The sequence below is a fragment of the Pithys albifrons genome, chromosome 6 (genome assembly GCF_047495875.1).
Source record: "Pithys albifrons albifrons isolate INPA30051 chromosome 6, PitAlb_v1, whole genome shotgun sequence".
NCBI lineage: Eukaryota > Metazoa > Chordata > Aves > Passeriformes > Thamnophilidae > Pithys > Pithys albifrons.
Genome location: NC_092463.1, coordinates 62625469 through 62650234, shown reverse-complemented (window position 1 = coordinate 62650234; position 24766 = coordinate 62625469). Strand labels below are relative to the sequence as shown.

Sequence of the window (24766 nt, the reverse complement as noted above, 5' to 3'; positions counted from 1 at the left end):
AAATACCGGAATAATTCCTACAAGTCTCAAATAATGAAAGATTAAAGAAGGGGAGTAGAATTAATGCCAGTCAATATGATTTTTTTTTTGGCAAAGAGCCCCTGCCAAGCTAGCATGGTACCTCTGAAGGGAGCACAGGAACCAGGTGCTGCTCTGTACTGCCAGAGGACAGTTGGGATGGCAACAGAGCCCCCTGAAAACTGGACTTTCCTTAGGAGTGAGAGCATACACAGTGAGACACAGAACTCCTGCCCATCAGTTTTACTGGGCAGGGAGTGTTTAATTGTGGGCTGTTTTCCTCCAGGAACTATCCCTCCCTCTCTCACTCATGCCACGCACATCACAAGCTGCTATTCAACACAATCGTTCTACTTAACAGCAAAGAGAAGCTTCTCGAAGAAATGTGCCTAAATCTCATTTGGGGAAAGAACTGTTACTGTGGGGCTGGTCTGAAAAAGGCTGAGGTTGAGCCTCATTTCCTCCACATTGAAATGATCTACTTTCTACATCATTACCATAAGAAGTTCTGCTGCTTTGCAGAGCCCACGATGCAAATTCCTGAAACTGGCAAAAGTTTGTGATGTTTCTCAGCTGATGTTCTTTCAGCCCTCCCAGTAGACCTCATTTAATTTCTAATTATTTCCCCATGCTTAACACATTTTTTTGAGTTACTTTTGCATTTTTACTCTGATTTCTGCTTGTGAAGCTTTTCTCTTTCACTGCCATTGTTTCCTATGGAAAGGGAATGCAGCAAACTGCACAGAGCAATCTCCCTTCAGCTGCTTCCCCTCCTGCCACATTTCAATAATAATAGTATGGCATATATTTTGCATTTCTTAGATTCCACAGGCCCAGCCCCAGCCTCAGCCCATCCCACAGAGAAGCAAGCACCAAATCCCAGACTGAGTGCAGGGCACTCTTTGGGACAGCCCAAAGTTCAGTGTCCATTCGGGCCTATTTATTTAAATTCTCATATTTTTTAGAGTAAAAGAAGGGTGTGGTTAAATCCTTAAGCATTATTATCCACACTATACTATAAGCAAATAGGAAAACCATCAGAGAGTATGAAATAGCTATAAATTACTCCAGTGTTTTCACAGAAGTTTTCACAGAAGTTTTCACAATTTCACGTCAGAAAATTCGTAGGATGTTCTGTTTATATTCTTTTATTGCTTCCAGGTTTGGTAATCCTTTCATTACTCTTGTGACAATTCTTTTCTTAATTCTTGTTATCCTTTGAATGATCAAAGAAATTCTTGCTTGAAAAAAATCTTGCCATATGTTAAAGCAATGGTGTCACAGACAGAATTTGCTCCCTGGAGTATTTCTCAGAAAGATCTTTGGGGATTTGGGACAAACAGGTGTGGTTATTTGCTCTTCAGAATCACTAAAAAGATGTAAAATTTCTTTCATATTTTAGAACTTCACTTCTGCCCTCCCCAGAATTTTCTTCAGATTTTGAGACAAGTGCACAGCTCAAGTTTAATGCCATGACAGACTCCAGGAAGGTGTTTGTGATGACTTAGTTATACAAACCACATCTCACCTCAGCTCCCATGAGAAACAATGACATTCAAATACCTATCAAATATTATACATATTTCTGAATTCTTACTACTCTGGAACTATTATTTTGTCCAGTGCATTAAATTCAATTCTATCACACTTATTCTATATAAAAAAAAGAAAATTATACCTTGCAGCTTATAATGACATGCATAAAACACCCCATTTGCAAATGAACGATACAATGCAGAAATTTTAGTGTACCACCTGTGCAATGGCAAAAGTTCTTAATCAATACAACGGAGATCTAAACCACATCAATAGTTAATTTAAAACTGCATCCACTCCTGGAGAACATTAATTATATTCTCAGAGCCCAATTATAATGAATTTTTAATTAGAGAGGATGTCCTCACATCTTAATTCTTAAAAGCAAAGAAATTATGAGATGGGAGGTAATTCTTAAAATAACATGCTTTAATGCAGATTGCCTTTATTAGAGCAGAACTGTAAAGACTCCTTACTTAAAGTCATTGTGGCAGCACAGGAGGATTCTACTTCCTTTGTCATCAGTAAGGGTGTACATGGGACATCCCTCTAAAATTTAGGAAAAGGTCAGCAGATGGATCTTTATTGCTGTGTACAAGAGCTAAATGCATTCTGTGACTATCTTAGATTGGGAGATGAGTGGCCACCTTCCATTATATAATTGCCTCATTCTCCCTGATTTCAGGAAAATAAACCCCAATATAATGCATTCAGTTCTGTGTAAAAGCTTTCCCAGTGCTTCCCAGTGCAGTCCCTGCCCAGGAGGTCTGTTTACTGGGACAGTAAAACCTGACTGGTTAACCCACTGTTATTTTCAGTTCAGGAGCTCAGCTTTATCCAGCTCTCCCATTCCCAGTATTCCATGCCCACAGTGCTGCACAGCAGTTCAGCAGCTCAGCTTTATCCAATATTCCCAGTATTCCATCCCACAGTGCTGCACAGCAGTTCAGCAGCTCAGCTTTATCCAATATTCCCAGTATTCCATCCCACAGTGCTGTACAGCAGTTCAGCAGCTCAGCTTTATCCAATATTCCCAGTATTCCATCCCCCAGTGCTGCACATCAGTTCAGCAGCTCAGCTTTGTCCAATATTCCCAGTATTCCATCCCACAGTGCTGACCAGCCCTTGGCTGCCCCCCTGTTGACACAGACACCCACATGTGACACCTTTGCCATGTCAGTGCTCCACAGAACTCAGTTTACTGATTACCTGCTTTGCTCTCGCTGGGTTTGCCCTGAACCTCCTCCACACACTCTGCAGGAAACCAGCCGATGTGCCCCCGGGTGCTGCCTTCCCAGAATCCGCCTTCTCCGATGCTCAGAACTGCACAGAGAGACACAGGCAGCATTAACTTTCCCTTCTCACACAAATACCAGGTTGGAGACATGACACATTCAGTAATAACTGAGCATCACGCTGGTAAAAGCCAGTGTGCAGTAACTGGAGTGCTGGTACCCCCAAAAGGGCACGGACTAACCTCAAAATATGACCCTCCCTGCTCTGCTTTTGCAACCTCTTCCCAAAGTTGAGTTTGCCACAAGTTTCCTTGGCCCTCACACAATTCTTTCCGTTTCCAGTTTTCTAATTGCTGCTTTTATCAAGGATAAATGCACAGCCATACCACAACCAGAAAACATTGTCTTGCCTTTTCAAATGAAGCAGAAGTGCTGAACCCATTGTAAAACTACACTAACACTGAAATGTATTTTAATAATACATACTTTGATATATTTTTCCTGCCTCCTCAGGAAACATGCTATTTTATTGAGTGGGCAGCTCCAGAGATTTGCAGGTTGAGTAATATGATTTAAGGGTTTGAGGACACAGCAAACACCTGAACCTCCCACAGGTGAGACACACAATGCAGATGCTTTTTGAAACATTGCAATGATTTTTCTCAGTAGAAGATCATGACAATATGGAGGAGAATGATTTACCAATAGGAAAAGAAGCTTTACCCTGTTGTTCTAATGATCTTGATATTAATTCTACCACTCAACAAGAACTGTGACAGAAGCCTGCAGAACAACAAGGCTTGTTATTACTAATAAGCTGCTGGAGGTGAATTATGGTAATGAAAGGATCCCAAAGACTTCTTATGTTTAAATTAGTACTATAGAAGTTCCTAGAAATCACTGGATGTTTATTACACATTAGAAGAATATAAATGTACTATTGATGCCAAAGGGGTTTTTGTCCTGATTTTCACATTTTATAGATTTTAGGAACACAGTAGTTGTAGATTTTTAGAGGGTTAATATTTCTAACAGTTTAAGTTTAATGCTTTTCTATCACTACCCCTGTCCCAGAACAGGGAGCTCAGATTCCTTTAGTTAATTAATCTTGTTTAGACTCCTTTCCAAGGTAGAGCTGAAGGATATCAGAAGGCCCACAGAATGAAACATAAACACAGGTCAGAGTGACCCAAAAGCCAGAACTGGATGAGCTCCAAGAGACCTTTGTGTGCCTGAGGAAGAGGAGCTGATGAAGACAGAGGGTCCTGATGACCCCAGACCCAATTCCAGGGGTTGGACCAGGGGTGGGACTGGGGCTGGACTGAGAAATGTGTAAAGAAATTGATGCCAAAGGGGGTTTTGTTCTGATTTTCACATTTTGTAGATTTTAGGAACACAGGAGTTGTAGATTTTTAGAGGGTTAATATTTCTAACAGTTTAATGCCTTTCTATCACTACCCCTGTCCCAGAACAGGGAGCTCAAATTCCTTTAGTTAATTAATCTTGTTTAGACTCCTTTCCAAGGTAGAGCTGAAGGATATCAGAAGGCCCACAGAATGAAACATAAACATAGGTCAGAGTGACCCAAAAGCCAGAATTGGATGAACTCCAAGAGACCTTTGTGTGCCTGAGGAAGAAGAGCTGATGAAGACAGAGGGTCCTGATGACCCCAGACCCAATTCCAGGGGTTGGACCAGGGGTGGGACTGGGGCTGGACTGAGAAATGTGTAAAGCAATGATTGGAGGGATCTTATTATAAAAGCCATAGAAACAAGAACTGGGACACATGCATGTCATCCTGTATTCCTGTGGGCTGTAGGCCCTGTGGTATTAAAGGACCTTTACTGTTTATCTTGCCCTGCACTGACGTGGCTCAGAGTCCTGTGTTTGGAGGGAAGGGTCATTCACAGCATCACTATTAAAAAGATACTATCCATTAATAATGGCATAAGGTGACATATTACCAACACAGACACCTTAGCTTTTAACACAGGCCCTCAGGGCACATCTGTCCAACACAATCACAGCCCCCCAAAAAGGAAAAAGAATCATGGTAATACTAAGGAGGAGGTAAGAAATGTATTTGAGGCACCGGAACCTCTGAAAATGTGTTCGAAAGTAAATGTTTACCCTCTTTATTCCATCAGTGCAGTCCTAAGCTATTTGTGGTGTTACTTACAGAGCACAGACATCTATTAGTAGAAATATGTGAGAGCAAAATGTTTACCAATATGTCAGTTTTAAGCCTTTTAGTGTGGTATATTCCAAGAGACAGATTTCATGAAATGCACATTCACACATCCCTTTCAGTGAGAGGCACATAATAAGTTCCAGGAAACATCCATTGAGGGAAAATCCTACACCTGGATGGGCCCCAACTGCAATTTATGAAACACTTTGCTGACATATGAGGGAACCTGGAACAGCCCAGGGAGTTATGGAATAATGGGGAGGGATGACACCAACAACTCCACACTAAAAATTAAGCTGAATTTAAAAAATTTAGCAAACCTTTTTTCCTTTGGTTCCTTAACACCTGTAGATACTGTTAGCAAAAGCAGAAAGTATTCAATCTACACACTTAAATGCAAGCAGAAATTAAGAAACCACATGTTCTTTAATTGTGTAGATAAATTAAATAATAAATAAATAAAATACCAATAAATACTATTTAGCAATCTATTATTTCATTCAATAAAAATACAATATGGGGCATAACTAATGACAAATATGTTGATCTATCCCAGAAGTTCTTAAAATGTTTAAAATCTGTGCCCATGAACACACATTATCATCTGATAATTCAGTGTTACATAAAACAGAAGCCTGACCACTCATCCAATGTATGTATCTAATATATATGGGAGAGTCAGCACCTTCCAATACATTTTGAACAATGGAACCTCTGCTCACATAAAAATGCATTTCTGATATATGACATAAAGAACTAGGAAAGCTTAACCACCTATATATATTAGAATTATTGTAGGATCCTTCTGTACATTGATTTAAATTCAAGTCATAAAAGAGAGTGTAGGACTCCAGCCTAAAGAAATAGAAAAATATCAGACAGTGAAAGTTTCCTGTTGCCAGTAATCAGCTTTTTTTTTCTTTTTTTCTTTTTCGAGGGGAGTTTTCAGCCCTAAATTTCAGTCCTGGCTGCACCTCACAAACTGGATGGATGGTTGGAGCAGAAACTCCTGGCAGACTGAGGCAGCCTGCCCTAATTTGACCTTTTATTCATATTTGGTGCCCCAAATGGCATGGGAATTTCCACCTCCAAAGGAGAGGTGCTCTGTATGTCGTGCCCGTGGAGTAATTCCATGTGTTTTGGGGTGCAGCAGCTGAGCCAAATCAAGGCATGAGAAGAACTTTGCCTTCTAAGTCTCTCTGGGAGTGCAAGGTGCAAAGTGAATCCTGCAGAGCAGACCCAGCCCCACTTCAGACCATTACTGCATGAAATATTAAATATTAGCCATTACTAATGGCAGGAGCAAAATTAAAATACATGGAGTGCTGCCTGGAGACATAATATTGATGCCAAAGGGGCAGAAGGAACATGAGGTGTGTCTGGGCACAGCAACCCTTCAGCACTCTGGGTCGGGTCAGGCCAGGCCAGAGATTACACCCACCAGCAAACAGCTTTGGGCTCATCATCGAGGGAAAACATCACCATCGGGGCAAAAACAGCAGGGAAAGGCTGATGGAATTGCAAAAGGCACACAGATGGCACCAGAGGCAGATGAGGAATATCCAGAGGTGCAGCAGAGACAGACACACACTGCTGGTGAGGGGCAGCATAAGCTCATCTCACTCAAAGCACAAGTTGAGAACTAGATGGTTCTTCATTACCCAAACACTTGAAATAATCTCCTTCAGGTATCTCAAATGGTGCCATTAATAAGCAATTCTGCAGCACAAGCCAAGGCCAGAATAATCTATATATCTATAAAAACTGGCAACACTTCACCTATTCCAGGTGGGCAACTGCAACTTAAAGGATAAAGAAAAGTGTAATTTAGCTTTTGTAGCCATGAATGCTTTTTCTGAATGAGGCCTTAATTTCTGCCTTTCCTCTCCCAGTGGTGCTCCAGACTCATTGTAACAGATAATTTGTTACCAGCAGGAGATTTTCTAATCAACACTTTCCCTTCTGAAGGACACAACAACAGTAAATCAAAGGATAACTTTCCCCAAATTAATAATTAGGCTTTATCATTCTGAGCAGTTTTCCCTTCTAGTAAAATCAGAAGATGTGGTTGCTATGGCACGAGCAGGTCAGTCTCTTTCTAAACAACATAAATTACAAACAGATGATGTTTTAACAGTAAATTTAAGGTTGTAGTAACATCGTGAATCCTGGTACGTCTTTTCACAACAAAAGTGTGGCTTAAAACAAGAATTATGTTCAATTCTATGAACAAAAGGGCAGAGCAAAAGTGGACAACTACCAAGCAACAATAACAGGAAAACATGGACAGGGAGGTGCCAAGCAAGACCTCTCCATTTAATGTCTGTAAAGGATTAGACTTAAAACCAGCCACATTCTGCTTTGCCAAAGTCCAGAGAAAAACATGAGAAAATTATATACATCAAATATTTTACAATGTTATATATTATAAAATTATAGAATAGAGCATAGGATGTTTTGTCTCTTGAAAGTTTTGGAAGCCTATTGCTAATATATAGACTTCAATTAATATAAAATGTTAATACAATATACTATTATAAAATCACCTTAATCAATGCAACATGTAAGTTATACTCCACATTGCAGCTGCTTTCACTGTGCCACAATCAAGAATCAGAGTGGGTTTTCCCACTAAATTCTGGGGACTACTATTTCTAAATCCCTTGAGATACCGAATGGCAGTGAGTGGATTATTCCAGGCAGCCTGACTTGCAAAAATGTCAATGAAAATTACAGCCAAATTCAGGCCAGGATGTACCTGAAATGTCTTTGTATCACCTAAATCAATTTTTGGTGCTCGTATAAACTGCCTTCTTCTTTCCTGGGAAAATAAATAATGATGTGGATTGGGAATGAGAGATCATGCTCTGGAAAAGAGGAACATTTCTACAACCAGGAGAAAAAAAGGACAGTAAAGTGTCCCTCCATTCAAACTGCAGCATGAAATTGCATTTACCTTCATCCCACTCTTGTGCCATTGTCTTGGTTTGAGGGGAAAAACCAAAATGTTTACCCACAAGTGGAGGAGGGAGTTTCCTCCACAATAATCACGCCACTCTTTAGCAAATTTAAGAAAAGGAACTTTAATCAGACAATGGGTACAAGAAGGATAACTGTTCTTAACTGAGATATATATATATATATATATAGGTATAGATATAGCTGTAAACAGACCAGAGCAAACTGCTTCCCCAACACCACAAGAGAAAAACAACAAAAACCCCCCAAACCAGCAGGTTTCCTCCTGGAGAAAAGTTATACTTATGGGCAGTATCAGTGTCACAGCCCAGCTGGCAGCAGGGTGAGCTCCCAGATGAATTCTGTCTCTCCCTCTGTGTCTCTTGTCCCAAAAGAAGAAGGAGAACTGGAAGCGATGAACCGCTGCGTGTCCTGGAAAGCAGCTGCAAGTTCTCTCTCCCGGGTCGCTGCCCCAGCCGGGGCGGGCAGGTCGAGACGCTGCAGGTGGCGGTGAGACCAGAGCAGAGACCGGGACCCCAAATGCAGAAATGAGGAGAACAGCCGTGGCAGGGAGAAAAGAAGCAGCTCACCAAGAAGCAGCAGCAGCAGCAACGAGGAGCAGCCAGGAGCAGCCAGAAAACGGCTTCTCCTCTACCCCACCACACACACACACACACACCCCGCTCCTGAGTTCTGCCCAGCTAAAAAAAAAATGGAAAAGTTCCCAAAACCAAAAGAGACAGCCTGTCCCCCACCCAACCGGTCAAGAAGAAGATGGTAGCGGTTAACTACTTCTTTTTGTTAACTAATGGCATGGGCAGTCAGTGGCAGGGGAGAGAATTTGCATAATAATTCCAAACTACAACAGCTATTCACAACAAATGCCATTTACTTATTGAAATACAAAGGCTGAATTTTAGCTAATTAAGGTTCAGTGCAAATCCAGACTCCGGTTTTTTGACTTAACAATCTTCTAGATTTGCTTTTCTAAAATAAAGAATATTTTTAATTTCTAGTGGGTAGAAACCTAAGTTCTGTCTCCCAGAAATACCTATTATTATAATTTAGGCTTTCCTCTTGCTGAAATACGTGTTTGCTGTAAACTTCCAGAATTATTTGCCTTTGGAAGGAGAGCTCCCAAATGACAGACAATCCAGGCAAGAATACCTATTGCAATGATAAAAACAATTTTGCTTACACCAACCCCCAAAAGTAATTACAACTTAAATGTGTAAGCTCCTGACCTCGAGTTGTAATGGCAACTAATTTCCTAAGCAGGAATTTAAACAGAAGTTCAATGCTTGATCTATTTTTGCTGTATTTACAACCAGGTAAGACAAACCCACTCTTTAGAGACAAGAACTTTCAGGTGACAGTTCTTAATCTTGCTCTCTCTTAAAGAGAGATATTTTTCTTACTGTTTCCTTCTTTGGGTGCCTGTCGCCAGCCCAAACAACTGTGCTCATGGGCAGTGTCAGGCGAAAGCCTGACTCAGAACAGCTTTTCGCCTCTTATCACCTCTAATTTCTCAAGAAAGGAAAAGTGCAAACAAGAAACATTCAGCAGAAGGACTTTGGGATGAAAAGGTTGCAGTGACTGCCAACAGAGCAACCACTCACTACATCCAAAACTACAAATACTGCACATAATCCTCTAAATGTGAGGAAATGTGGCTCAGCTGGAACAGAACTGACTGAGCTGTGCTGTTCAACATTTGGCCCTGGTGGTGGTGTCCACCTTTTTTATCCTTGCCAACAACTTGCTATGAATATTCTTTTCCCTGTTATTTAGGTGTCTGTTAAATAGTTTTGAGAAATTGAAGGAGAAAAAGGGGGTAAGAACAACTTCTCTGCCCTGATTTGAGTGCTGGTCAGAAATTCAAACCAAGCATTGCAAAAATCAGTGTTTGTAACCCTGGTCACCATCTCTGTGGAGAAAGAAGGTGCAGACAGTCAAGTTTGCTCTTTTCCACAGTGACACCCAAACTCCAGATCAGGAGAATGCACAGCTCCTGGGACTTCCTGGCTCCTCAATATTTCAGGCCAGTTGCTGGCTGCTCAAGCAAGGCTGTCTTGGAATAGCCAAGAGTGAGGATAGTGGGGCTTTGTGGATGCTTTTACATGCTAATCTCTTCCTCCTAGCCTTGGCAGCACAGATAGCTCTCCTGCCAGATCAGGGGCAAGGCGATGTCTTCGGTGCACCACGGTGACAGCACAGCTCTCTCCTGCTCTTCAGGTACAAGCAAGTGGAAGAAATGAGTTAGGATATTATCTCTGGTGATTCATATTTTATCATGGTAAGAACTGAAATCAAGCAGGTGAGGAGACAGCAAGGAAGCCAAACAGCCCAGTGAGTCTGGGCAAGATGAATATTCCCTTTCACATTCATTCTGTCCTTCGCAGGATAGAACAGCAAAACAATCCTTATGCAAACCTCTCAGGTTAAATTTTGCTGCCACACTTACCCACACGAGCTACAAACACTCCTGAAGAAAGAGAACAGCATCTCTGGGGCTCTTCCCTTCCCAGTATTTTATTTACTAATCTAACAAGTGTAAAAGCCCAGGAGACAAACTTCCCTCCTGCCCACAGGCGCTGCCTGTTGGCAATATCTCCAAGCACAGCAGGGGTTTAATAATCTTTCTTTTTCTAAATGACTTACAAGTAGATTTCACAAGAAATGAAAATGTTAGTGATATATTTGGACTGCCCTACTGGCTGAGATCACGCTGAAATAAAGGCAGTGTCACAAGGGTCAGTATTTCTAATGCCGAGAACCACTGACATCCTGCCCAAAGCAGATGCTTGAATCACTGCTCCTGAACTACCACTGTGTCTCTGACCCTGAGGAATGTAGCTGAGAGCAGATCCTCGTTGGGGGAAAATGTTCTCTGATGTGCACACTGTGCCTACACAGTAGGCATCCTGGAAGACTCATGGAAAAGTCTCTCAGAGCATAGTTGAGATACCAAAATAACTCCCCATTTTTCTAGATACCGAGCACTGGGAAGTTGTTTAAGCACAGTAAGAGCCAAAGAAATTGAGCATTGCCCAGAACTAGCCTGGATTCTATTTGCCTCCCAAGGGAAAGACAGGAGGGAGCAATATCAGGGCAGGAAAGAAAGATTTACAGCTGAAAGGCACCCATGGACAAACTACACCCTAAGCAGGTCGAGGGAGTGGATTCTCCCACTCTGCTTTGCCCCCATAAACCTCACCTGGAGTGCTGTGCCCAGCTCTGGAGTCCTCAGCACAAGAAAGACAGGAACCTGTTAGAGCAGGTGCAGCAGAGGCCACAGAGATGCTCAAGGGCTGGAGCACCTCTGCTGAGGAGACTGAGAGAGCTGAGGGTGCTCAGCCTGGAGACACCTCTTTGCAGCTTCTCAGTAACTAAAAGGAGCTTTTATAAGAGAGGGAAAGGCGTATCACAGAATCGTAGAAAGGTCTGGGTTGGGAAGGGACCTTGGAAGTGTCCAAGAGCAGGCTGGGTGGGGCTTGGAACAACCTGGCCTTCTGGGATGCCACAAAAAACAAAGCTGTGAGCAGGGTGAGACTTCAAATGCTCTCAAAGTATTTGCATCAGGCAACCATGCAGGCTTTTTTCTCTCCAGGTCCGTGAAGGATAATTCAGATGCATTTCAGGTATGGTTTAATGCAACACATTTGGGTTGGTTTGTTTTCAAGTGACCAGAGACTGTCTGCCCCATGTTGACTGGCACCTGGAACTCAGACCTTCCCACCCAGGTGTGCGGATCTGAACCACAGGTACCCTTATCAAGGATGCACAGATGCTTCTCCATTGCTTTATCCTCATGGAAAATAAAACTGCTGACTCTTTGCTCCCAAAGAACTTTGGAGCATTGCATTCTCTTCATACCTCTGAGTTTTGTTATAAAAGACACCACTCCATTTCCAGTGGAAGAATTCAATTCAGAAATGGAAAAGTTGATTCAAATTCATATAAGTGTGTGTGCATTTGGAGCGGGGCAGATTTATTGCTATGGGCTTTTACACATAGAATAAAGAAAGAAACCAAATAAATGAAGTGTTTCAGTGAGAAATAAAACTAGCTCTTCTTCATTTATGTGAAAATAAAGGATTAGGACAGTTCTGGCACAAACAAAGATATCAGATTTATTTTTGCAACAGCCATGGCTCTTCTCTGATGAGCAGAGACACACAAATGATGTCAGTGTGTATGACTAACCACTAAAAATAAAGCTGGTATTTTTGTACAGTCTACGTAATATCCTCTGAATACAGGACCATTTTGTTTAGTTTACATTCTCTTTGAACCTTGCCCATTCACAGATTTCTCTGAGCAGCTTCCTTGTACCACACACTGTGAACTATTGCCACTCATGCACTCCTACCACTTTTAGAAAGGAAAAAACAATCTGCTTCCTCTCCATCTGATGAAAACACTTTTCAACAAGAGTTTAGGAACTCATCCCTCTCTCCGTGACCCTTCTAATTCTACCAAGTTAAAAAAGAAAATCCATAAAAACATTTCCTAACTAATCCCTCTCCCTAATATGTTGCTCTGGGTTTTTATCTCTACAATAAATGCCTTGCTGCAATTTTGCTGTGATTAGTCTCATGGGATGGACATGTGCTGAGCATCTCCCCGGGGTCAGCAAGTGCCCAAATACATTTGAATTCTCTAAAACAAGCCAGAAATTTGCATCAGTGTTTTATACAGAGCAGTACAGTTATCAGGTTGGCAGAGGAGAGGGGCTAAGACAAAGCTCTTGTTTTTCAAATGTGAGGGTAAGGTGTTTCCCAAGTGAGGAAAAACTGAATTCCATGGAGTTTAATGTTCTTTCATTTTCTCCAAGCACCACACCCAGCAAGTTTCTAAACCCCAAACAGGCAGAAGCTGACTGGATCCTGGTCTTGCTGAGTAAAAAAGAAATCAGTAAATGCATCCAGTACAAAGTGGAATTTCTGCTCAGAAGGAGAATAAAAGTAGGACCTCCTGCTAGTTCCAGCACTCACAGGGCACACAAGAAGTGCTGAGGATGAGGTGTGCTGCTGCCTGTGCTGCTGCCTGTGCTTTGGGATGGTGGAGAGGGAGCCCATCACACTCTCACTGAGTAATGGTTTTTAAGTCATAGAATCCTGGAATGGTTTGGGTGGGAAGAGACCTTCAAGATCACCCAGTGCCACGCCCTGCCCTGGGCAGGGACACCTTCCAGCAGCCCAGGTTGCTCCAAGCCCTGTCCAACCTGGCCTCGGACACTCCCAGGGATGTGGCAGCCACAGTTTCTCTGCCCAACCTGTGCCAGGGCCTGCCCACCCTCACAGGGGTGAATTTCTTCCCAAAATCTAGTCTAAATCTGCCATATTTCAGTTTAAAGGCAATCCCCCTTGTCCTATCCCTACACTTACTCTCTATAAATAATTAGAATTTTACTGAAACAGGGACATGGATCCAGGTTTAACTGGCCCTGGATTTTTGGCACAAATACTGAGTTTGAGTGGCTTCTTCACCGGTGTTACACAACTGACACTTTTTTAAAGCACCACTGTCTTTTTCCCTGGACTCTTTGTTCTCTACATGACCTTGCTGTGTTCATTCTGACATATTTTTTACAGCAACTGAGGAGCCATTGACATGGCAACACAAAATGGGATTTGATCTTGTTCTGGAAGTTCTTCCTTTGACAGCCCTGGGAGTGTCACACAGTGTCCCAGCCCTGCTGTGCAAACAGCATAAAATAATATTTCAAGAGATTTAATCCCAAGGAATAACACTGACAATTCCTCTGTACTCTTGTTCTTTCTCCAAACTGCCCCTAAAAGCAATGTGACAACTGCAGAAACCTCACTAGGCTTCACTGCAGCAAAGTTCTCTAAAATGATTTAAAACAAACATAGACCTTAACTCTGGGTGCAAATCACATTCTTGAAGCTGAAAAAATAACCCCTGCAGGGATGATTTGCTGTTGGATGGGCATGTCCCCCTTTTGCTAACAGCAATAATTACAGTTATTGTCAGGACTTACATCTTCCACAGAAATACAAAAGCCCAGCCACAACCTCATGTTGTATTTCAGCATTTTGATGCCCATTGGTCAGTGCCCCCACACTTAGATCATGACATGGCAAGGAAATTTGGAAAGTGGACTAATTTCTTCTTGCAAATCCAGACTCTTGCAGTGTTTTCCAATTATTGTCATAATAACTTAGAACCAAAGGGTCCTAAATTAACCTTTTAAAAAACATTCAACTCCTCACTGAAATTCAAATCCCTTCTTCTTGGGGTGTTTGGGGATGTGATAGTCTCAAATCCCAGTGACAAACCAGCAGCCAGATAGTGAATGACTCTGAAAATTCAGCATGTCTTGTCTCTCTGCAGAACTGCCCAGAGTGGCTGTTGTCTTGTTCTGATGAGAAGGATCTATGTTGGTCTTACATGCTCTACATAAACCAAAATATTCCTATATTTTTAAAGCCAACAAGTCACTCAAACATGTCTGTGTACAACATCCCCCAAAGGAGAGATGATGGTGCTCAGCAACACTCACACTTTGTCTTTTGACACTTCTAGATCTCTGTCAACACTGAGAAAATTATTTCCTACTACTCATGGCCCCCAAAAATCCATTCCTTGTAGGTCCCTGCAGTTTTTCCCACTATCATCAAATCTGGGGAGATTATGAATAAGCAAAGAATTCTGGGGTGTGCTTAGGTCTCCTTTTTTTTTAATCTTTTGTTTTCTACTATATGCAACTTTTTTTTTTCATTTTCATGCACCTGATCAACAGAAATCTTTCCCAACTGATTTGTTTCTCCACCAACAGGAATTTTGCCCAACTGATTTGTTTCTCCACCAACAGGAATCTTTCCCAACTGCTTTTTTTCTCTCCATCAACAGGAATTTTGCCCAACTGATTAGTTTCTCCACCTTTCCAGACTCCATAGAGCAGCCTTCCCATTCTAGCCCCGAAGACAATATTTTTCTGGAGTGGTACAGAAACATCACATTTGCTTTTAATTTGCTTTACATTGTTGCATGACACTTGCTCATAATGGAGCTTTACCTTTCTCTACATCACACCCAGGCTTTTGACACCTGAAGGCTTTTAGGAAGTTATTCTGCATTACCAAAGCTGGTTCCCAAACAGGCAAAGTTGTCAAATTTGATATTTGGTGTTTCCAAGCAATTCCACAAGCTCAGAGTTTGCCTTCTACTCGACTCTAGCCATGAATTGGGGAATTGTAATCACTACTTCCCATCTGATCAGGGAACAATCTTGAGAGCAGCAAAACTATCTCTTCAGCCCTACAGACCCTCCTAAGTTCAACCTCCTTCATCCTCCCGTTTGAAATGAATCTTGCCTATGTCACATCTTTAAATGCAGAGTTCTTCAGAGTTCTGTCCAACACCTTCTGAGGTAACAAAAGTTATTAAACCCACAAACACTTCATCCAAAAATAAATGTGCAAAAATACCTTCTAATGGCTCCCTATTTTTTTTTCCAACTACTGTTTGAAGGCTCAAGGGAGGAGGTATTAGAAGTTTTCCTTTGTGAGATAGACTGTTTCCATTGCAAGAAAATTTGCAGCTGCTTACCACTTTTATTTAGGACACTGAATTATGTGCTAGACAATGCTGCTATTACTGCACAAACTTCTGGTTTTTAATGCTTTGAAGTTAAAATTGTAGCAAAATATGCATTTGTTCCAAAACACTTCCAAAACAGAGCTAGAGGCAAAATACCCTCTAAAGAAACAAATACACAAAAGCACTTCCACTGAACAGGTTACTTCCTTCCCTAACACAGAATTTTGATATAAAATACCCATCCAGAAGAAGAAAACTGTTTTTCCAAAATCAATCAGACACTCACCTTTGACTCTGTCTCCTTTGTGCAGGTGAATCTCCCCTTCCCCCTGAGGCTGATATGGCTTGACAACAACAAAGAGCCTCCCAGGCACAGCACTGTAGAGCTTCCTCTTGGGCCCCTGATAGTCCAAGGCAGACAGAGGGTCCTTGTTGGCACCAGGACTGTAGATGGCACTGGCAATGGAAATGGAACAACATCACCAGCTGATTTCAACATGGCAGAGTCAACCATCTATGGTCACATTACCAGGATTCAATTAAGCAGTGAAGGACAGAAGTGTCTCCCAGTAAATCATCTAACCCTGCAGAAAAAAAACACATAGTTTTCATCCCAAACCAGAAGTTTTAGTGGTTGAAGACTTTCAAGACAAAACACAATTGATACTTGCCTGACCATAACAACCAAGAAAACACCTAACAAAGAAGTTTTGAGTTTTTCTGCATATCAAGCTTGCACATTGTCAGACCCCAAGGGAATTTAAAATTTATATGCAAATTGTACATTACCAGCACCTCAGTTTGTCAGAAGGACTTTCAAACATCATTATTTACAGTTATTGTCAGGAATGGCTCTCTTTGTAACGTGGGGAGAAAACTAAATTATTAACTAAATGGACTGAAAAAGCAAGTTAGTTCCTCACTCCTAGGCCTGGAGGTAAATTTAGATCTGCACAAAGCATGGTGCTTATGGCAAACATTCTCCAAAATACCATTTCTTCTTCATGGCGATAACTAACTCGCTCCATGACTTCAGAACGAGCCACAGCTCATCAACCAACACACTTAGGGGGTAGGAAGAAATGATTAAAAGGTGGTGAAAATGCATAAGATCATTACCAAACCTCTGGAAAAATAAGTGAGCTGTCAAAAATTTATGAAAAGAGGAAGAGGCAAATATTAAAGAGGGTACAAAAGGCATAGGAGGTACCGTAACAAACGTGCAGTACACTACTATTCAACTGAATAAGAAAAAAGCATTAAAACTTGAGGTCTAAACCCAGGAAATATTAAGGAGAAAGAAGAACATTAATAAAGATTTATAGGGAAAAGGTAGGATACCAAAGGAAGAAGGATGATTTAATGGTGATTTAGCACTGTAACACTCTACTTCCTTTCTTGTAAGAAAATACCTCCAAGTGCTTTAAGTAAAACAAATTACAAGAGCTGGAGTTTGCTGGGGTTTCACCCCTTTTTTTTGTTTTTTAACCAATCTCCTACCAAAATAGGACTCAATAAGTCAACAGGTCCAGAAGAAGTTTTGTGGTGAGAACCCAAACACAGTGAATCCTTCCTATCAGGAACACTTCCATTTTCCTACAGTAACTTCTTCACAGTTTGGAACAGCATCCCCTTTCACCTCCTTCTGTTCTTCCACTGCTGTGAAGAGGTGCTAATAATGATCCTTAGTTTATAAGGGAACTCCTGGGAAGGATTTTGCATCAGAAACCTCAGCCAAGTCTCACAGTTGTTTAAAGAAAGATTGGCAAAGATGACGTTCAGGTTTCAGTTCTTTTGCTCTGTTCCTTCTCCCTTGGAAGTGAAGAAAGAGTCATCCCCATAAAAAAACTGCAGATCTATAAACTGTTGCTCCACATCCGATTTGCACTTGCATCAAGCTGTGTTTCTGCCTGTCTGGTAGCAGCTCTTCACAATGTTATCTCCCAGCATCTCCTTCAGCTGCTGCCACAGAAGATACATTCATTTTCTCTCTTACTGAAGGAGGAAAGGGAAATGACACATTTAACCCACACAATGAATGCAGAACTTCTCCTGCAACAGGCTCACTGATGGAAACCAGGGCTGCAAAGTGGGGTGGAGGAGTTTTTAAAATCAAAGATCTTTCATGTCCCTCCTTTGCCCCAGCTTGGGCTCCAAGCCCAAGTCCCATGGCAGGAGGAGTAGGAGGAGAGTGCAGAGATGTCACAAGATGTGTGGCCATGTTTTCCCTCTCTCCCAGAAGAAGGTGGCCATCCTGGCTGAGGCTGCATTGGCACCTCATTTACTAATCATTGTGGGACAAATTCCACAGGAAAGGTGTCCACTCCTTTGCCTCTCCAGCCCCAAAGACAGCCAGTTTGCTATGAAAAGCCTCTTGAGAATCATAGAACAGTTTGGGTTGGAAAGGATCTTAAAGATGGTAACAGTGCAACCCTCCCACCATGGGCAGGGACACCTTCCACTATCCCAGGTTACTCCAAGTCCTGTCCAACCTGGCTTTGGACACTTCCAGGACATTTCCAACCCTCCCACTATGGGCAGGGACACCTTCCACTATCCCAGGTTGCTCCAAGCCGCATCCAACCTGACCTTGGACACTTCCAGGGATGGGGCAGCCACCGCTTCTGTGGGCAACCTGTGCCAGAGCCTGCCCACCCTCACAGGGAAGGATTTCTTCCCAATATCTAATCTAAATCTCTCCTCTTGCCATTTGAGAAGATAACAGACCTGAGCCACACAGGCTGCAAGGATCACATGAACCCCTTCCAGCACCACTTTCCAGCAAGTCTTCCCAACACAAACCCCACAAACCCTTTGTCAAACTCTGAGCTTCTCCATTATCCTACCCCTTCTGGCTTCTTCTGCTCCACAATCCAATCTACTGCTATGTCAAAAAGGGCTTTTTAGTCTCTTGCAGAGAATGTTATCTGCAAATATTAGAGTCAGCAACAATTCCCACATTTGGCTGACTGTAAGTAGGTGGTCATTTAGCTCAACAAAATCTGTGAGGGAAGGGTCATTCAGGGTGCCATTCATGCCTGCAAAATGGGCCTGTGGCAAGAAAAGGCATTATATGCAGGAAAAATTATATATAAAATCCTTTTAGTTGTCTTTAAATTTAAAGAGCCTCCAGTTCTCTTCTCAGTACTTGCCCATACTCTGGATGTCTCTAAAACAAGCTTTGATGGTACACAGGAAACTCAGTAGTTGTGATACTGGTGGACTAAGAGAAAGGCCAAAATTTTATTTCCACAAACTCTCAGGCTTTAAATTTCTATCCTCAATAATCCAGAAAGGGAAGAGGAAAGTGGCTGAACGAAGTCAAAGCAATGTTCTGCTCAGTCAATGTCCTAGTTCAGCTGGTGGGACCAGTTATCACTGTGTGGGGGTGATCAAAGCTGTGTATTCTACCCCCTCTATTCATTTCCCAAGAACAATGGACCATTAGCAGCAGCTGCCCAGGGAGTTGTCTGCACCTTCACACCCAGCTGGGCGGGAGGGGGAGAGGGGGGCATGGCTGCTAATGGGCCATCAATGGTTCAACAATACCCCCTGACTCCCAGAGTTAATCACACATTGTGTGAGTCCCCGCCCTGGGGGAGGGACTGGGTGCTCCCTGAGGGTACAAAAGTGGTGCGTAAGAAGACCTTGGGAACCTCTTGTTGGATCCAGAGGAGCAGCAGGACCTCAACAGGAGGAGACCACCACTCTCGACCAGACTACAGCCCTCACCTGCACCAACAGGTTTTTCACTTCCTTTTGCTTTGGACTTGGGGGGACCACACGGGTCTCAGCACAAGGGCAAACAAACCCCTTTGGGTTTGTGCCCCAGGACACTGGGTTATACTGCTGGGTTTTGTGAGTTGAAAGCAATTTCTCTTTGTGTCAGTGTATTTATGGTAATATCTTTCATTAAATTGTAACTCTGATTTATAATCTCTCTTGTGGTGGGTCTGTTTCTCCTGCCGGTTTATCTTTAAACCAGCACAGTCAAAAAAAATTTCCAGTTGTTGCCCCTGCCTCCAAGAATTTCAAGTGTGTTGTCCTAGGAATACTGATGAAAAAACTCTTTTTGTCCCTTCCAGCTAAAATAATCACTGACTCTGAGGTAAACCCTCCCACTCTGGTGGCACCAGTGGAATGCAGTGGAAGATGAAAGCTTATTTTCTGAAAAGCACCTCATGGCTACCTCTTCACCCAGTTATTGTTTAACCACTCATTGCAGACTGGTTTGAAGCTGATCCTGGGCTCTGGGAGGAAATGCCACCCAGTTTACACCCAAATGAGTTTTTGCCTATCGTTAATCACAGGTAGGGAGGGAGGAAATTTTTATATTAGGAAACAAGACAGACAAAGCCTGATATTTTAAGAGCCTGGTGAGTTAATTGTGTTTGGTGCAAACATGTAAGCTCTAGCTCTCTCCATCAGTGCTCAGCTCTGATCCCTTCCTTCTTCTTGGCATTTCAGCCCCTCCTCCTGGTGCAGCTCAATCTCTTGCATGCTTGGCAGATGGAGTTCCTGAGTCCTCCTCAAAGTGAAGCTGCAACTGCCTCTTCACAGGGCAATGGCTTCCCCAAGCTCAGCCCCCACGTGTGTTCAAACTCAGAGCCAGTCCTCTGTTTTATTATATCACTTACAAGACATCCATCATTCTAATTAGTCAGGATTTGCTCTCCAGTGGGACATGGCAGTAGGATATTTGTGTAGAGTGCCTACTAAATCACATTTGTAACACAAGAGGAAAGGAAGAGCAGCAAAGCCATAGGTAGTGCAAGCCCTGCAGCACAGATAATAGGGAAGGAAGCCCATGACATCTGTCACCACCACTTCAAGAAGCCTCCTCTGCTCTAGGCCAGCCTGCAGCCTTCTACAGAAGGGAGAATTTCAGCATTCTCTCCTCCATTACACATGAGCAGCTCCAGCATGGGTTCCAGGCATGACAGATACTCAGAAACAGTTTACTTTGCTGTTCAACCCAATCCTTATTTCAACTATTAAAAGATCTTTAAAGATAGCACCTGGATTTGGAGGTGCAAACCCTGTGTTAAGTCACTGTGAGCTCTGCTGAACTCTAAAGCCTGCCTGGCTGCTGCAGCCCTGTGAGAAAACAGCTGCCTTTGTCTGGGGCTTCCACACTTGGACATGGTCCACTGTGCTGAGATTTAATACCTACATATTACACAGAGTGCAAAGCAGGCATACAAATAACACAAACCCCATGGCAATGCAGCACAATGACTTTAGGAAGGTCTCAGATAGCCAGAGAGTCACCTGATGTGCCTGTGCTGTTGCCGCTTGGCATCATCCCCCAGCCTGTTGAGGGACGGCGAGCGGCTCCGCGAGGATGGCGTGTAGCTCCCCACAGTTTTCACAGTGCCATTGGGGTTACTCTGCATCTGTTGGAGCAGATGGGGGGAAAGGCTGCGGTGGGAGGAGGCAGACGAGGACGCTGACCACTCAGGGAAGCTGTTGATGTTTAGGTTGTTGTCGCTGTTGGAGCGCAGCAGGATCCGAGGCGCTGCCAAGGTGCTCGGAGGTCTCCGCCTTCGGTTGGAGTAGGTGGGAGCCTCCCTGAAGGGCACTGTGTGAAGAAAGGCATTCAGGGTAAGCTCAGATGATTTCACCACTCAGATGTGTTTACCACCACATAAAAAGATCCAGCAACATATGGCATTGTTTCTTGTGCAGGGACAAAAACTACCTTGCCAGCAGAGCTGATCGAACTCATTATCCTCAAAACATTATCAAAAACAACAGAGTAACATTAACCTGTTTACTGGCTTGGATGAATAGTTAGGTAACACCAGTGGCATGAGTGAGCTGAACAGCTTGAACTATGGTCTAGGAAATGGGAAACACCTCATTATTGCCAAGCTTGCGGCTCAGAAAATTCATTTTTGTGCTATGCCTCCACATTTGAGCAGAAAGGCACAGAGCAGAGCTGACCAGCAGAACTTCTGAGGCTGGAGTTTGTCCCTCCCTTGCCCCAGCTGGCACCCAAACTGGCCCATCACAGCACCCGGCCTAACCTGAAATATGTAGTGCTAGCAGTCACCTTATCCCCATCTTCCAGGTTAAAAATTGAGGCCATGGCTTCCTCTCCTGGCAGAACTCTATTACAGTGCTGTGGTCCCTCGGTGCTCCCCTCCTTCTAATCTGGGCTTTCCCACTCCTTCTCTCACTGTTGTATATAGGGCACATTGCCCAGGGGGAATACACCGTCCCAGGGAGGGCACGGCTGCCCCTAACGCTGCCAGCACTTGGTCATGGAACAGCCACAACAGGAAACGAGGCAAGGGCAGGAAAATCTGCCACAGAGCAGAGGGGCCATGCCCTCAGCCTGTTCCTGGTACATTAGCACACAGCGCTTTCCAGCCCTCCTTTTCTGCCTGTAGTGGGTCAGTCTGCTCCAAGTGTGGCTTAAAAGGCAAATTCCCTAATAGAAAGGAAAACTCCCTAATAAAAAGGAAAATTCCCTAATAAAAAGGCACATTCCCCAATAAAAAGGCACTCAGCTACCACAGGTGTAATGGAATTTCCTACCCTAGCATAAGGTAATAAAGGATTTTCCCCACTTGCTTGCCTCGGTCCCCACTGTTGCAACTCCCCTCATTAACTGATCTCAGTGGAGCTCATGGGATCACAGGGCTGGAGCCAAAGTACACAGAATTACACGTAAGAAGTCAGAGTAGTGTAACTCACAAAAAGCAACCAGGCGTTATTCTGAGGACTTCACTGAGCTGTTGTGATTCTCAAAAAAAAAAAAAATCTATTTAAATAGGGAAAGAAGCTCCACAAAATACCATCCTACATGTCTAAAGTGCCAGTAAGTGCCATTTATGAAGTGACAGAAATATCTACTCATTCAATACCCTTCAAAACCACACAAAAACCAGAATAAGAATGTCTGTCATACAGTGCAAGTAAATAAATTCACATAAATATGAATATACATAGGAATCAATCTGTCCTGCCTTGAAATAGAGCCTTTAATTGAGAGAGCAAAGCAAAATTTAAGGTTTCAGAGCAAAACTGAGAGCATATTTCTAGCATAAAATAGATGTGGAACTGCAAGTAGAAGAATTGTTTATATAATTTTCACCAGAATCAGTTTATGATTGACTACAATTCTGAATATTTTAAAATAACATTCTTTGTGTTTCTAATGAGCTAAAACTTTCTCTAGTAAACAACTCAACAACATCAGAGCAACCAAACAAGAGAAAGGGAGAAAGGGCTTCAATTCCATATTTCCTTTGAAATAAGGGAAATAGTCTTTAGAAGCTGATAGGGGATAAAACAGAGAAGTCCAATATTATGATGGGAAGTGGCAGAAATCTGTATAATCTTCATGACATTTCCAGTTTTTCACATTTCAGGCTTTTTCAAGGTTTCAAAGCAGCTGAGTATGTCACTGAGAGCACCTGAGTGCCTCAGATGTCACACCGAGAGCCCTGGGTAGTGTCACCTCACAGAAAACTCGCAGCATTTCTTTCCCAAATTGGCACCTACATATCCTTATATTGATGTAGGGGACAGGGATGTGAATTTTTTGCATTCATCTGGTTTTGACATTTGGAATACGACTCTAGAAATTATATCATTGAAGATAAGGATATCTCCCAGATACAATAAAGCAGAATTCAGTCAAGGAGAAACCACACAAAACTGAATATAGGGAATGTTTGACACATTTTCTACCTGAAGGTCTAATCCTGCTCCCTTGAGGTCATCAAAGTTTGTCTTGGATTCAGTAAAAACTGGGTCTGACCCTTAGGTTTTAATTTTCTATGAACTTAAGAAGGTGCCACCCAAGCAGCATGCCCAGCCACAGATCCATAAAACGAAATATTGCCCATGTTTTGTGGCTATTTATGTGGCTCTGCAGAGGCTGGTGGGATATCTTCTGGTGGGAGGGGAGGGAGCACGAGGGGCAGGGTGACAGGATGGACAGAGAGCTGCTGAGCACATTCATACTAAGGGAAATCCTTCCTTTTCCCCTTACAGGTCCTAGAAGGATTTTACCCATTTAAGAGTTTAGTTTTTGCTTTGCTATTAATGTTCCATTCTTAAGAAGAGAACTATGAGCAAAATTAGCCCTTACTACAGAAAATAAACAGGGAAAGGGACAACTAATGACACCAATTGACACGTGTCTAACACAAATATTTTACAGAAAGAGTTAAAAATAAGCATTTCCATGCCTGAAGTGAATAATATTCCACCCAACTGTTTCTTGTCCCCAGCAATCTGCAAACTGTAAGTGGGTGGATATTTTTTTAGCTGCTTCTTATTGGCATGATTTATATTATTTTCATAATTTAAAAAAAATAACTTCAACACAATATGATTAAATGAAAATATCCATGCTTTAATCCCTGTTGGAGACTGGTTTTCCCTAATATTTTCCCCATGTTCAGGACTGTAAGTCTAACTGTTGCAAAACTTGTCTGGGAAAAACACTTGATATAAAATGACATGAAAATGCCTGAACTAATTACATGCCCCTAAAGTTTAAATTTATCATCCCTAAAAGCATCCTTGAAAGCACCACATAATCTTTCCTCCAGCACTCTGAGTTCTATTCCTGGCACTTCATACATCTGAAGGGGCAATTCAGCACCATTCACTGACAAAATTCACCCTGGAAAATCCTTCCGTGGTTCCAAATGCATTTCTCAGAGAGCAAAAACATTTCTAGGACTACTTGGTTCTTCAGAGAGAATCCTAAAAGGAACAAAGTCACATCCAGTTTAAGAACCACTCGCCTAAATGGACTGTCTAACATCAAATAATTTTGAAAAAGAAATCGCAGGAATTGATTAATTATCGAATCACTCAGCCCATCATAGCCAATGTACACAAGAAAACACCGGTCTGAAACATCAAAGTGTTCTGTTTTCATTGCTTACCTTCTTTCTTTGTGAAGGCATTTAACAAAGACTTCATTTTCCCTTTTTACTTTAGCAGCAATCCCCTCATTATATAACCTTTGCTGGGAAGAAAGAGGCAAAATAAAAAAAAAATAAAATAAAAAAGGATAATAAAAAAATGAAATATAAAAAAGGTTGAGCTACCCAATTTCTACGTGTTGAGGCTGGCTGCACCCTGACATAAGCAGCAGGTTTCTGGGCACTGTGGAAGCATCGCGGGGCATGCAGTACTCAGCGTTCTGGTGGCAAAGCCCACCCCACATTCTGTCTGTCAGTCGCGAGCCAACTGTGCACAGACTGGAGCTGCTCACAAAAAAAAAAAAAAA

At 42.5% G+C, this 24766-nt stretch overlaps 1 protein-coding gene across 2 annotated transcripts in view; it reads right to left on the bottom strand.

Moving 5' to 3' along the window:
* Positions 1-24766, bottom strand: part of SHANK2 (SH3 and multiple ankyrin repeat domains 2) — a 283596-nt gene that overhangs the window by 178799 nt on the left and 80031 nt on the right. The window contains exons 1-4 of one of the 2 annotated variants that reach the window (XM_071559238.1): positions 24420-24718; positions 20779-21088; positions 15794-15963; positions 2764-2877 (exon numbers count right to left, since the gene is read on the bottom strand). In XM_071559238.1, the coding sequence (XP_071415339.1) occupies positions 2764-2877; positions 15794-15963; positions 20779-21088; positions 24420-24456 (631 nt within the window). In that variant the 5' untranslated portion in view covers positions 24457-24718. Of the gene's footprint in view, positions 1-2763; positions 2878-15793; positions 15964-20778; positions 21089-24419; positions 24719-24766 lie in introns of those variants that run through there. The other variant, XM_071559239.1, reaches the window with a different exon arrangement.